This window comes from Leptidea sinapis, chromosome 8, assembly GCF_905404315.1.
Source record: "Leptidea sinapis chromosome 8, ilLepSina1.1, whole genome shotgun sequence".
NCBI lineage: Eukaryota > Metazoa > Arthropoda > Insecta > Lepidoptera > Pieridae > Leptidea > Leptidea sinapis.
Window position 1 is genome coordinate 13,672,130 of NC_066272.1, and position 14,423 is coordinate 13,686,552.

At 35.8% G+C, this 14,423-nt stretch overlaps 1 protein-coding gene and 1 long non-coding RNA gene across 3 annotated transcripts in view; one reads left to right on the plus strand and one right to left on the minus strand.

Annotated features, from left to right (window-relative positions):
• Positions 1 to 2,632: 2,632 nt before the first annotated feature.
• Positions 2,633 to 6,505, minus strand: LOC126965769 (uncharacterized). Its single transcript, XR_007729588.1, has 3 exons — positions 6,256 to 6,505; positions 4,547 to 4,736; positions 2,633 to 3,648 (listed from the first exon to the last, which is right to left on the minus strand). It is a non-coding gene; the product is annotated as an uncharacterized LOC126965769 (long non-coding RNA).
• Positions 6,506 to 7,428: 923 nt separating this feature from the next.
• LOC126965728 (1-acyl-sn-glycerol-3-phosphate acyltransferase alpha-like) overlaps positions 7,429 to 14,423 on the plus strand; it is a 32,853-nt gene continuing 25,858 nt past the window's right edge. For both annotated transcript variants that reach the window (XR_007729580.1, XM_050809485.1), the window contains exon 1: positions 7,429 to 7,751. Coding sequence is in view for 1 of the 2 variants with exons in the window: in XM_050809485.1 (XP_050665442.1) it covers positions 7,561 to 7,751 (191 nt within the window). In the remaining variant the exon portion in view is untranslated. The remainder of the gene's footprint in view (positions 7,752 to 14,423) is intronic.

A 14,423-nucleotide genomic window follows, 5' to 3' on the forward strand; every position in this document is an offset into this window, starting at 1 on the left:
AACGCATCTCTGCCCGTTTGCCCCTCTCATATAAAGAAGTAAATTTCGTAACACACAATTGTTGGGCTTTAGCAGGTTATCAACTGATATATTTATATTGTATCCTGAAGATGGAGCCAAGGACCGTATGGGCGCGTGAAATGCGGATGTGCTTAATTTTTTATGGAATAGAAAGACAAACGAGCGTACGGGTCACCTGGTGTTAAGTGATCACCGCTGCGCACATTCTCTTGCAACACCAGAGGAATCACAAGAGCGTTGTGCAAGCACTGTGGGGGACCCCCACACATCCAGATATTTAATCAAATTTAACACACTTTAATCGTTTAGGTCCAATACTTTGTGAACTGCTTAGTACATTGCATCGCGTAGAGATGTTACTTCGAGTATCAATGAGCTGTTTCGCTGATCGCTACCGCCAAATACACACGCAATATACTTAATTTCCATTCTCAACATCTACTGTTTAATTTTCCTCCACCTGTTTACATACTTTGGAATGAATTTCTTTCAGCCTCTTTTCGGCTTTCGAAAGATGTCTAAAAATAAGAAAAACTCAGTAAAACTCAAACTCGCTTGTGTTTTTGACTCTATTCATTGAAAGAACGGAGTCTATTCAATGAGATGGAGTCACTATGTCAAAGGATCAAACATAACTTTGTTCCTTTAGAAGTACGAGTCCTCTTTGAAGAAAATTTACAAAGGCGAATGCATCAAGATAAATACTCATAAGCCCATTGCTATCAAGAAGTATAAATTAAATAAATACAGTAGAACCTCTATAAGTCGAACATCAAGGGAGACGTCAAAAAATTCGAGTTTTCAACTTATAGAGAATTTCGACTTAGGCAGTTTTAATTCGACATAGAGAGGTTCAATAATTCTATAAATTTTTATTTATTATGTGTCAAAATTATTTCAAAACAACCTTAATATAAAAAAATATAAAACACATACTAACGTGAGTCATAAATTCGCGGTAATTCTTTTCATTGCGTAGGTACTCCAAAATTGCTTTCTAAGAAACTTACACTGTCGGCGAATTCTTAGAGTCGGTAAGTAACTTAGTATTCTTCGAACTATAGAGGTAATAACGAAGTGCAATGCAGAGCAGCTCAAATTGTCGGGGACCCAGTGCTCTGTGAACGGCTGGATCACTTGGCGTTGCGTAGAGACGTCGCTTCATTGTGTGTCTTCTACCGCATTTATCACGGGGAGTGTTCCGAAGTGCTGTTTCACCTGATTCCTGTCGCCGAATTCCACCTTCGCCCGACAACGTCCGGGACGATACGACATGGGTACCTTCAAAAAATGCGTGTACACCTTTCTTAAAGGCCGGCAACACTCCTGTGATTCCTCTGGTGTAGCAAGAGAATGTGGGCGGCGGTCAAAAAAAGTCTCAATTAATCGAGTTGTAAAGGTTATAAAATAAAACATTGCTATGTTCGAGATACAGAGGTAAGGTTAAATTTTTTGAACTATGGAGGGAAAATATGTACCTAAGTGGCTTGGAGGGACTCACTGATTATTTCGGTTAACAGAGGGTTGAGATTTTGAGTAATGGAGGTTTTGATGTTTGAAGGGAAGGGATCAAAATATTTTTTCGATATTTTAAGGTTTTCAACTTATCGAGGTTCGACATAACTAGGTTATAAATAAATATATTATAAGTTACATAAGTTCTTCGACTCTTATATGATTTGAAATGTTATAGGTAAGCTTTGAGGAAAAATCGGGAGTTACTGTATGACAACATTATTTAAAACAGTTTGATTAAAGTTATTGTACAATTTTATGTAAAATATTTTGCGAGAACGTAATAATATGAAGAATATTGAAAGGCTACATACAGGCGCTAGTAAATTTATTGTATTGTATTGTAAGTCTTAAGTTTGTTCACCCTTTTGACATTAGCACTGCTAATTTGGACGTTGTACATCGAATTATTATATTAAGAAACATTAAATTATGTGAAATTTTGTATGCCTGGATACGTATGTTTAATACGCTTAGTTTTTATTTAAGTATAATATCTTGACGGGAGACGAAGATTAGTCTTCGTCTGAAATGATGACCCTGAAGATGGAGTAAAATTCTACCTACGAGTCACCCAACGGCAGTCAACGAGACTCCCTCTCCAGAATTCCACCAGAGTGGAATTAATCCACATAAAGTTGATTTCCTCTTGGTTATATAAACTCATTCAGGGCCAATGTCATACTATGGTAAATAGGAAAAGGATTAACGGGCCATAAGGCCGACGATAGAATAATCAAAATTTGCCGGAATATTCATCAGCTCCCGGGTGCTAATTCATATAATGTATCATAACATAATAAGTAGAGGTATTTAGTACATATACAGTAGTATTGCATAATATGTGTTCTCGTGACAGGCTTCGTCATGCTCGGTTAAATGTCATAGCTTGAACGGTTACATGCACGGGTCGTTCCCTTCCATAAAATATGGTCGAGGGAGGCGATGGCTGGCCCATGCGTCATGCTCGTGAACGGGTGCTGTCATTCTGTCAACTTCCAGGACAATCAGTGCGCGAAATTTAATTGAAAAATGTCTTATCGTGCAGTGTAAGGGTGTCACAAAGCGCCTAAAAAATTATGATAAGAAAATCACATTTCACATCTAAATACTATTTCACAACTTTTAATTTAAGCTAATACATTCGTCATAACAGCAAAATATTTTGTAAACATAACAGACGCCATTAAAAAATATGTTGCCAGCTATGAATATACTATATACCCCGAGTTCCACCGCTGGGATAGTTTTTTGTGTTTCTTGGTAGATATTGATAGGAGGCTATAATGTACGACGCCACATGATCTTCTCTGCACAATTATATACCCGCTGAAGTCCCCCGTCCAACCTCCGTTAAATGTCTCCTCTCCCTAGTTTACACTCCTTTTGTAAATATTTTGTGTAAATATATTAAAATAAATAAGATTAAGTTGTAAATATTATTTAGTACTTATATTAATTAATTATTTAAGTATTTCTATATGTGTATGTCGTTTATAGTCTTACAAGCATGTATATTATTTGTTTCAGATATTATTAGAAAATTAAACTTTATGTAATCTGAACACCGATTATAACCGTTAAACTTAGAAGACACATACTCAAAGCTTGGTAGTCTAATCTAACATGATTCTGGCAAATCTGTGGTATATCTTCCACAGAAGCCACAGTAGGAAGAATAGAATAGAAGACGTCTCAATTGTTAGCTTTTATAGTCCTGGCAACAGTGTACCTAACTTTGACAAATCTAAATTTAATAGACTGTTGCATAGTATTCCAAAACCACTAATAATTGCTGTTGATTTTAATGCTCACTATACCATTTGGGGTTGTAATAGAACCAATTCTAGAGGTAGAGACATCATGGATGTAAGGGATGATAATGACTTAATGCTCTTAAATAATGATCAACCAACTACAGTGGGTACTAATTCTTGGAGACCAAATGGACTAGATCTAACAATAGTATCTTCATTATTCCTGTGCTGTGAATGGCAAGTTCATCAGGACTCTTTGGGCAGCTATCACTTGCCTACAATCACAAAATTTTCCATGGTAGTGTCGGAAACTGAATCTTCTTCAATTCCAGCCAACATTCCTCCACACAGTAATCTGAAAATAGTAAATTGGGGCCAATATGAGAACTTAGTAAATGACTTGTTAAAACAATTTGATATAAATAATTGTAATCTACAGAAGTCTTACAATAAGTTCTGTTCCATAATTCTTAGAGTGGTAGAAAATTCAGTACCTAAAATCAACTACCACTGTAACAATATTACTAATCTACCTAAAAGAAAGCGACAACTTCCCTGGTGGAATGGGCAATGTACTTAAGTGGTAGAAGATTGCAAACAGGCTTATCTGTTATTCAAATCAAATTGCAATATCCAAAACTACATTCATTTTAAGCAAGCTCAAGCAAAGAAAAAATGTATATTAAGACTTGAACGTCGTAAATCCTGGACAGATTTTTGCTCCACCATAAATAGGTTAACGCCAATGAAACAGATTTGGACAAAAATGAGAAAATTTAAGAACTTTTATTCTAATAATATTTGTTTCTCTAGCAATAATTGGATATCCAACTTTTTACACAAATATACTCCAGATACAGTACCAAATTTGACAATTATTCACAATAATCATCCTTTAAATAGCACCAACTCTTTTATGATTGCCCCTTTTACTATTGAAGAATTAAAAGCTGGTCTATCATCAAGAAAGGACTCTGCATGCGGTTTGGATTGGCTCTCCTATAAAATGTTTAAACTCCTAAACTCTTCTAACTTAAATAAGTTTCTAAAAATATTAAATCTCCTATGGAAGAACTCCACTATTCCAGAAGAATGGAAAACAGACTGTCTAATTCCAATTTTAAAGCATGGGAAAGATTCTAGTTCAGCTGATTCATATCGTCCTATCACACTAAGCTCGTGTGTTGGTAAAATTATTGAACAATTAATAAAACAGAGATTAATATTTTATATTGAAAGTAACAACGTCTTACCTAATAATCAATTTGGATTTCGATGTGGTCGTTCTGCTTGTGAGAGTATACGGCATTTATGTCTTGACATCCATAGTGCCCAGATTGACGATAAGATATTGGCTGGTGTTTTTTTGGATGTTGTAGGAGCATGTGATTGTGAATGTTGATTTAGAACAATTATCATCCATTTTTCTATCCTTAAATGTCCCTGAAAAAATAGTTGGATATTCAATTTCTTGCATGGTCGTAAACTTTATGTTAGAGTCAATAACCAATTAATAGGTCCTCAATATTCATATAGAGGCGTATTGCAGGGTGGAATTTTGAGTCCATTGCTCTTTATAATCTACATAAATCAAATAAATATTGTTTTGGGTAATAGAGTTTCTAACCTCCAATTTGCTGATGATCTAGTAGTGTATAGTTCAGGACTTAATTTATCAAATGTTGTGTTAGATCTTAATGTAGCACTCAAAAAATTGGAGCTTTATTTTCAATATCTTAGTCTTGAGGTCAGTATTGACAAAAGCAAAGTAGTAATATTTTCAAAGCATTCTATAAGAATAAGAGATGCAAAAATATATTATGGTACTCAGGAAATTTCAATGGATAATAAAATATTAGAAAATCGAGCACTAAAGGCCTGCAATATTCTGAAATCATTAGCTGGTACATATTGGGGTGCAGACCCACGCATCTTGCTAACACTATATAAGTCATTAGTCCGTAGCCATTTTGAGTATGCCTTCTTTTATTATGGTGGAGTAAATACATTAGTGAATAAATTAGAAAAAATACAAAATAAATGCTTAAGGATCATAACAGGCGCTTTTAGGTCTACTCCTATTATATCATTACAAGTAGAATGTAATATTCCCCCACTAGCTCTTAGATTCAAATATCTACAAACAAAATTCTTTCTCAAATTAACTTCTATTAATAATCATCCACTCCTATTAAAGATACAGGACTATATCAACCAAACTGACAATAATTCCTACTATCAAGTAAAAGGCATCTCTGATTTGTTACATTTTTCTTGTGATCATAATCTATTTTCTAGTATTCTTTGGCCATGTTATTTAAATTCTTATAATTCAAAATATACACCTATTAAAATAATTATTAATGAATCATTAAAATATAAGGAAGATGTTTATAGTATGCTGTCAGAGTGGCAAAATTATAACCAACTTTATACTGATGGTTCTAAAAGTATGGCAGTTTATGACATACAACTGCGGAGTGGGTTTGGTCATAGGTTAAATACCTTGGCTAGTATATACACAGCAGAATGTGCTGCCATATATGCTGCTCTAGTCTATATTGGAGAACAGTCATATAATAATTGGATTGTTATAACGGATAGCATGACTGTTTTAAAAGCTTTACAATATCCTAAATGTAATGTTACAATATTAGAGACAAATATCAATGCTTATCCCTAACAAAAGATATTGTTTTATTCTGGACTCCTTCACACATAGGCGTGGAAGGAAATGAACAAGCTGATTATCTTGCTAAATCTATTGTGAATAGTAATCAGATACATACTGCTTTGAAAATTCCCATACCACACACAGATGCACTGTCTCATTTTAAAGGTACATTCTTGCAAGACTTTCAGAATTATTGGCAACAAGTTGTTCAAACAAAGGGCAAATGGTTAGCCGACATTAAAAACGAAATCTCTCCTTCCTGGTTTGTTAAAAAGAAAAATGACTTACACAGAAAATTTGTCGGTTACGTCTGGGACATTCTCGTAGTGGTGCTCATTTATTTAGGATCGGTGTTTTAGATTCTCCAACTTATCAATTCTGTAATTTATCCATCCAAACTCTTGATCACATTTTCTTTGACTGTCCCCAATATAATCTTCAAAGATTTACATTGATAGACTGCCTCCTGGATATTTATAAGAATGCTGAAAACATCCCGCGCTCACTTCAGCAGTTATTGAAAACTTAGGACTGCTTCGTGCCGCTTTACAAATTTATAGTTTCAACGGTAGGCGAAATTTGAAAATACGGCTTGGCTTTTGACACAATCCCTTACACAGACTTAAAACATATTCGTCCATAAATAATTATTGGACTTGTGTTTATAATGTAAATTGTAAAAAATGTATAAATGTAAATAGTATATTTGTAGTTATACCTTAAATTAGTTTCATATTATCTTATAATTATTATATTCAACTAATATTCATCATTATTACTTATAATGCATGTATAATATATTTCTTAAAACGTATTTTTTAGTATTATATCATAAAAGTTTATTATTTTTAAACCCGCCCGGGGTTTAGGCTTGATCTTCATTGGAACAAGAATATTATCAATAAAAGACTTGGCTTCGGCCTTTCATGCGAACCTATATGTATATGAAGAAAATGAAACATGAAGAACGCGAAATACTACTTTTATGTGAAATTGTACTATTTATGTTTGAAGATGAAGATGATATAAAGACTTAGCTTGACTTTGAACAAGCTGTGTAAAGTGAAGACTGAAGAATAAAAAAATAAAAATAAGACTTGGCTGTATGGGCTTTTGACCCCTTTGCCTGTTCTGATGGACGAACATAACCAAAAAAAAAATCTCTTTGGAATCTGATCATAAACAATACAGACAAAAGCAGTATATAATTACATTATGTCAAATGTGTAAACAATATTTTATTTACTGTTTTTGTATCAACGGCTTAGTTTAAGCGGGCGTTTAAAATCGATTTTAACTAAATAATTTCAAAAATGAATTAATCGATAATTATGTGATTGCGATAGAAGAATATAATAAGCAAGAATTATCTTGAAAGGCTAATATTTTTTTCTATTATTGATTTACAAAGAAATATCAATACTTAATTCTTTTTCTCAATATTTTCTTTCAAATAAATTTTAATAAACAATTCTGTTTGATAAGTGATAAAAAAATTGATCATAAGTAATATCAGTGTTCGAAAATCTGTTCGGGACTTAAAATATTATTATAGAAATAATTTATAATATTTATTGGACTCAAAAGTAAAAAATGTGGGACAAAATGGTTTATATGTTCGTGATTACGTTTGGGTCGTACATTTTAAAGCAACTATTTTCAGAAACTCCGAATTATGTAAAATTTCAATTAAAATTTCTTTTATTTTACATTTGGACATCGTTTGTGTCCCTAGTAACGATGCCGTTCTTCGTATTTCGACCAAAAAACGTGAAAAACTCACTGTAAGTATTACATATTATTACAACTATTATTACAAGAGATGCTTCACAGGGATACAGAAATTACCATTACCTAGCATTAATGACTATGCTACTATTTACTAGTGGGAGGCTCCTTTGCACAGGATGCTGGCTAGATTATTAAGGGGGTTTGATATGGAAAGAAGGAGAACAGATAAGAAACTCTCTGCCCATCTTTTAAATCACAGAATAACAAAATTGCTTAGCCTACTTAAATAATACTCTACAATATAAAATTATAGTATCACAGTGTTTGTTGCCATACTCCTCCAAAATGGCTTGACTGATTTTTATGAAATTTTATATGTATATTTAGTAGGTCTGAGAATCGGTGTAATTTATTTTTTTGTATATATAAATAATATTTTAGGGGTATATTGATACACCCAAAAATATTTTATTAAATTATATGTTGATACAATATTTGCTAGATCAGCTAGTTATACTATACAATTTTAGGTGGCCTGCACAGAACCAGTCAAGAACCATGCATTACTTCTATATAATCTGATATACTGTAGTAAGCCTTCTTTTATAATTATTTATAACTATATAAATAGTATTGTACATCTTCTATATTATACTATCTGGTATTTTAGTAATAGAAAGCCAATACCTATGAAGGAGCCCTTTAGGGTTAAGCTAACCTATTAAAAGCACATACAGTTTATTCTTTCTTCATAAAAAGAATAGGCAAGCCCCAGGCCCAAGGGTGTTGTAAGAGGCGACTGAGGGCATTTAACACCCTGTGCTTCATTGAGGCATAAAAGTAATAGGGAAGTCCAGGTGTCTTAGGCCATTTACCAGTGGGAGGCTTCTTTGCACAGGCTGCCGGCTAGATTATGGTTACCAAGGCACTTTTCCTGCCTTGAAACATTATTGTGTGTCGGTCTGAAGGGCGCTGTTTCTAGTTTTTTTGAGCAAATAAGATTTAACATCTTCCTCAATGTGACAATCACAATTGTAGTGCCCCTCAGAATTTTTGGACTTTAGTAAAACGTAAATCATTATTCCTTTATTAGCCATTAAAATATAAAATGAGTAACTACGGATGTTATAATTTAATAGATAACAATATAATCACGATATAATCATAATAAACATCAAATTCTAATAGGCCTAGCGGATTGATAAGGAATGACCTTCGCGGTCAATAAATAACAGATAAGCAAATTATTTTTTTGTAATAGTAGATTTCTTGTACTATAGGTAGGTAACTATCAAACCATAAGCGAGTTCATATTTCAAAAAAATCAATTTAAATACATTCTAACTAGGCCAAAAAAATATTTTTGTATTTTTTTCTGTTTGTTACATCTATCACAAAAATCCCATTTAAGTTGACACTGCATAACTACCAACCCATTGTTACCAAGATCAGAAAGTTATTTTTAGTAATTTTGTCTGATTACACCACTTGTTTTAGCCACTTCTGATTTTATAGCTAAACCTGTTATAAATTTAAGACTAGGCACATGTTTTGTCTTGATAGACACAATATTGCAAATATTCCAGTGGTTACATTTTATAATTAGTAATATTGTAAACTAAAATAAATAAATAACTGGTACATTCAACCATAACTAAAAATCCAACAATATACAATAACAATATCGTTTTTTCAATCTAATTAATCAGTCGGGCATTACCTGTAGTATTTTGCCTATTTATTACATCATAAACAACCCAGTTTTACAAAATCTTTAAAAAACGTAACAGTTAAATTGATTTTGAAAAATTATTTCCACCCACTCCTCTGGGAAAGAGTCGAGATTGTATGTATATATATCTAGAGTATACCAGCACACCATATTTCACCGGGAGCTTAAGGGGAGGAAATCTTTAACCCATAAATACAGCACATGCATACTATTTTGCTTAAAAAAATCATGAATGATTAGGTATTCGCCACGGTCTTGACGCATTCCTGAATTCCTCCACTCTCACTACCATGAACTGAAGCCTTTGATAAAAAATAAAATAAAGCCTTTATTTCTCCGAAAATTTACAAAAACGCAATCTAAATTATATCTCTAATTTCGGAGTGCCTATTGGCAAAGGCCTCCTCTAATTCTCTCCAATGTACTCTATCAAGAGCCATTCTAGTCCAGTATGTGATGTCCAAGAGTATAGCGGAGCTCGTCTTCCCAGCCTCGGTCGTCCTCGGTTACGCTTACCATCCCGTGGGTACCAAAGAGTAACTTTCTTGGCATTCCCATTTTTCGACATTACAGAAGCCATTGATACTTACCTATAAACAGAGATACAGCCCCCATACTATGAATGAAACTACCATAAATCGCATAAGAGTAGTGACAGTGGTGAGCGGTATTCAGTAAGACAATACGGCCTTACAAATAAAATTCGTATAAATTTACATCTGAGAATAAACCATATGCATTTTTTTACATATAGATATTACCAATACGTTTATTTGAAAGGCTACCTGACATTTGGAAAACTATTTAAAATTTACAATAAAATACCACTGATACTACACAATACACTGATCACAAAATAAATAAATATATTACTTAAAGCTTCTTTGGCAAAGAAAGACCAGTGGTAGGCAAAATTTGCACTGGATGCCGGCTAGATTATGGGTACCACAACGGCGCCTATTTCTGCCGTGAAGCAGTAATGTGTAAACATTACTGTGTTTCGGTCTGAAGGGCACCGTAGCTAGTGTAATTACTGGGCAAATGAGACTTAACATCTTATGTTGCAAGGTGACGAGCGGAATTGTAATGCCGCTCAGAATTTGGTTTGTCAAGAATCCTAAGCGGCACTGCATTGTAGTGGGTAGGGTGTATCAATAACCATCAGCTGAACGTCCTGCTCGTCTCGTCCCTTATTTTCATAAAAAAAAGAAGGCTTACTATAGTATAGTAGATTATACAGAGGATAATGATGCATGGTACTTGTCTGGTTCTGCGCAGGCCACCTCAAATTGTATGATATTATATTAAATAGGCTACGTTGTTGTATGATTTAAAAGACGAGAGTTTCTCATCAGTTTTTCTTCCGATGTCTAACGGCCGTTTCCAATATTCAGTCTATCTCTTACTTGAGATAAAAATCGTAACCATCGTTGACTTTTCTGTCTCAATATACTTATCGACGGTAACTCACCGTACGGTACGGATAACCGTACACGCTGTCTGTCAATTGGACGACGTTTAGCTTACCAGCGATAGAAGTTTGCATGGAAATTGCAATTCACGCGTCCCAATATAATAAGGATGACATATCGGGTATATTAGGTTATAGGTTATCACGGGCTATTATCCGCAACTCGACGACTACAGCGCGCCTATTTTGCGTGGTGAGGAGGGCGGCTAATCCTGCCACCCCAGTTCCTCAAGGTAATGTATCAAACCTCTGATGTCACCCATGACCTCGGGGAGAGTCCTCGGTGACCCCAGGTGTTTGGCCCGGTATGAGGCCACACTAATACTAACACTCCAAAATGACGTGTGCGGCCGTTTCGTCCGCCTCCGTGCAGGCTCTGCACAGTGGGCTGTCGGTGACACCTATATTGAACAGATGCTTGTTAAAAGGGCCGTGACCCGTTAGTACATGAGTTATTTTCCGTAACCTAGGTCGTGGAAGTTTTACTAGCTTGCGAGAGAGCTTGGGGTCTATTTGAGGTAGAGCTTCTTTTGCTTGTCTACACCCACTTACATTCATCCAGTACTTATTATGTAATTCCTTGGTGTGTTGGCGTATTACCTTCGTAGGCCAGCTAGGCGGGAGAGGGATAGTTGGTTCTGGTCCTTTTGCTGTCATCGCTGAGCCTCTCCTGGCCAATTCATCAGCGGCATCATTCCCTCATGAGTTACTGTGTCCCTTTATCCATTGAAGAGTTACTTGGTTGTTATTTTCGCATAACTCCCTCAGACATTGGTGACAGTTGTATATTAGCTTAGAGGTGATAGTGTGGCTTTGTAGGGCTTGTAGTACTGATTTGCTATCTGAAAGGATGCGGATGGAGTAGTCTTTTACCTTTCGAGTCAAAGTAGCAGTGACTGCTTCTATGATACCCATACATTCTGCTTGGAAGACAGTGTTATGAGCTCCTAGTGATGCAGCTATTCTTATATTTAGGTCATCCGAGAACACTCCGTATCCCGTGCCCGACCTTGTCTTTGAGCCATCTGTGAAAATCCTGAGGTTTTTTGTACTGAGGTCCTCTTTCAGTTCTTCATACAGCTGTATTTTGTATCTCTTATCGAATATGTATTCCTTTGGAGATCTATCACTTACTGCCAACAGCAGAGGCTCCTTTTCAATCACCTCATTTAGAACCTCTGGGTGTGGGGATTGAGTGGTTTTCCAAAGATTTAATGTCTTCAACCTTACTGCGGCGCAGGCCGCCTCTTGTTTTATATAGAGGTGTAGTGCCGGAAGGTTCAGCATAGCTTCTACAGCCGCGGTAGGTGTGGTTCGCATACACGCTAGTCTTTGGAATAGTTGCAGTTTATTACAAGTAGTGTTCAGCTTGGTGCGTGGCCACCATACAACTGCGCCGTAACATATCATAGGTCGTATCACAGCTGTGTAGAGCCATAGTACGATGTTCGGGGCAAGTCCCCATGTCTTTCCCAACATTCTACGGCATTGCCAGAAGGTTACGGTAGCTGTATTTATTTTTGTTTCCAAGTGGGCCGCCCAGTTTAACTTGCTGTCAAGTATAACTCCTAAGTATTTCACTTCGCTGTTTAGTTGGAGTTCGGTGTTAAACAGTTTTGGCAGTTTATAGTTACCCAGAACTCTTTTGTTTGTGAACATTACCAATTCCGTTTTATGTGGGTTGACTGATAGATCGTTATCTATGCACCATCTTTCCACGATTTTCAATGCTGCATTTGTTACTTCACATATAGTACTGGCAAACTTTCCGCTTATTAATATAGTTAGTCGTCTGCGAAGCCTACCGTAAAGTAGTGATTTTCGTTTAGAGTGGTAATTAGATCATTCACTACCAAGTTCCATAAAAGAGGTGAGATAACTCCTCCTTGGGGGCAGCCTTTAGCTACAAATGCTTTCTGTGTCTCACTTTCATTTAGTAATATCACTCTGTATATCGGGTATATTGGGACAGCTTCAGATTACTGACAGTAGAAGGTAGTCATTTATCTCTATCTGTAGATAGTATATTGGGAACGGCCGTAAGACACTTTACGAACTGATGTACCTTCATGACGTTTAGCTTCCTACTTTTCTATCGGAGCTAATATATCACTATTATCATAATAATATGTATGGCAGATAAAAATAAAATTCATTATCCTCGAACTGTTACTTATTTGTGTATTAACTAGCATTTATCCGCTTCTGGTATGCTTGAGATTTGGATAATTATAAACGCAGATATATAGGTATGTATTTTTATCTTTGTTATGAATCGAACTATACACGTTACGTGTGCAGATAGCCATACCCAGTAGTGTAGAACTACATTACCAGTGGGAGGCTCCTTTGCACAGGATGCCGGCTAGATTATGGGTACCACAACGGTGTCTATTTCTGCCGTGAAGCAGTATTGTGTAAACATTACTGTGCTTAGTTCTGAAGAGCGCCGTAGCTAGTGAAATTACTGGGCAAATGAGACTTAACATCTTATGTCTCAAGGTGACGAGCGCAATTGTGGTGCCGTTCAGAATTTCGGGTTTTTCAAGAATCCTGGGCGGCATTGCATTGTTATGGGCAGTGCGTATCAATTACCATCAGCTGAACGCCCTGCTCGTCTCGTCCCTTATTATCATTCAAAAAAAAAAACATCATCATCATATTTTCTCCCTGAAGACGTCCACTGCTGTACAAAGTCCTCCCCCAAAGATCGCCATGACGATCGGTCGTGCGCTGCCCTCATCCAACCTATTCCAGCGATCTTGACCAAATCGTCCATCTCGTCGGTCCATCTTGTGGGGGCCTACCAACACTACGTCTTCCGGAACGTTGCTGCCATTCGAGGACTTCACTGCCCCAACTACGTTAAATACGAAAACATAATTCAGGCTGAGATCTACAGAGCATACTTAGACATTGCTCAGACTTATCTAGCGGGGTAAACAAAGTACGTATTTATAAACATTGCGTTGAGTGCGAGCTAATCTTAAACTTAAGGCGACACTAAATGCCAGCGACCTTGAGCGATATGAGTTCACGGCTGCCGGCCCGCCATCTATGTAACAAGCCAGCCTATGTAAGGAGCCAATATTTTCAAAATTCTTGCGTGGAAAACAGTTAATATGCTTACAATCCTCGTTATTCACTACTAATCTGAATAAATGAACCTACACAAAAAAGTACATGCTATAAGAATATCTTTTCTGAGAGAAGTACCAAAAAAATGCGTCAAAAAACTTGTTTAACTTCAAAGAAAAGTGGTAGTTCAAAAAGGCTCGGCAGTGTTAACTATAACCAACAGCAAGCATTAGCAACCTACAAATAAGACTTATGGATATGTGTAACAGGATTAAGTAGTGTTCATAGCTCGAAATGCTATACTTTCACCACATAACTTGTCTAAAACCATCATGTTTGCGTGTTTTCTGCTTACTCTTCGCTTAAGTCCAGCATAACGACGACTTAGGAAAAACTGAAACTATAGTCCGAACAAAAAGGCGATCATCATCATCAATTTTTTGC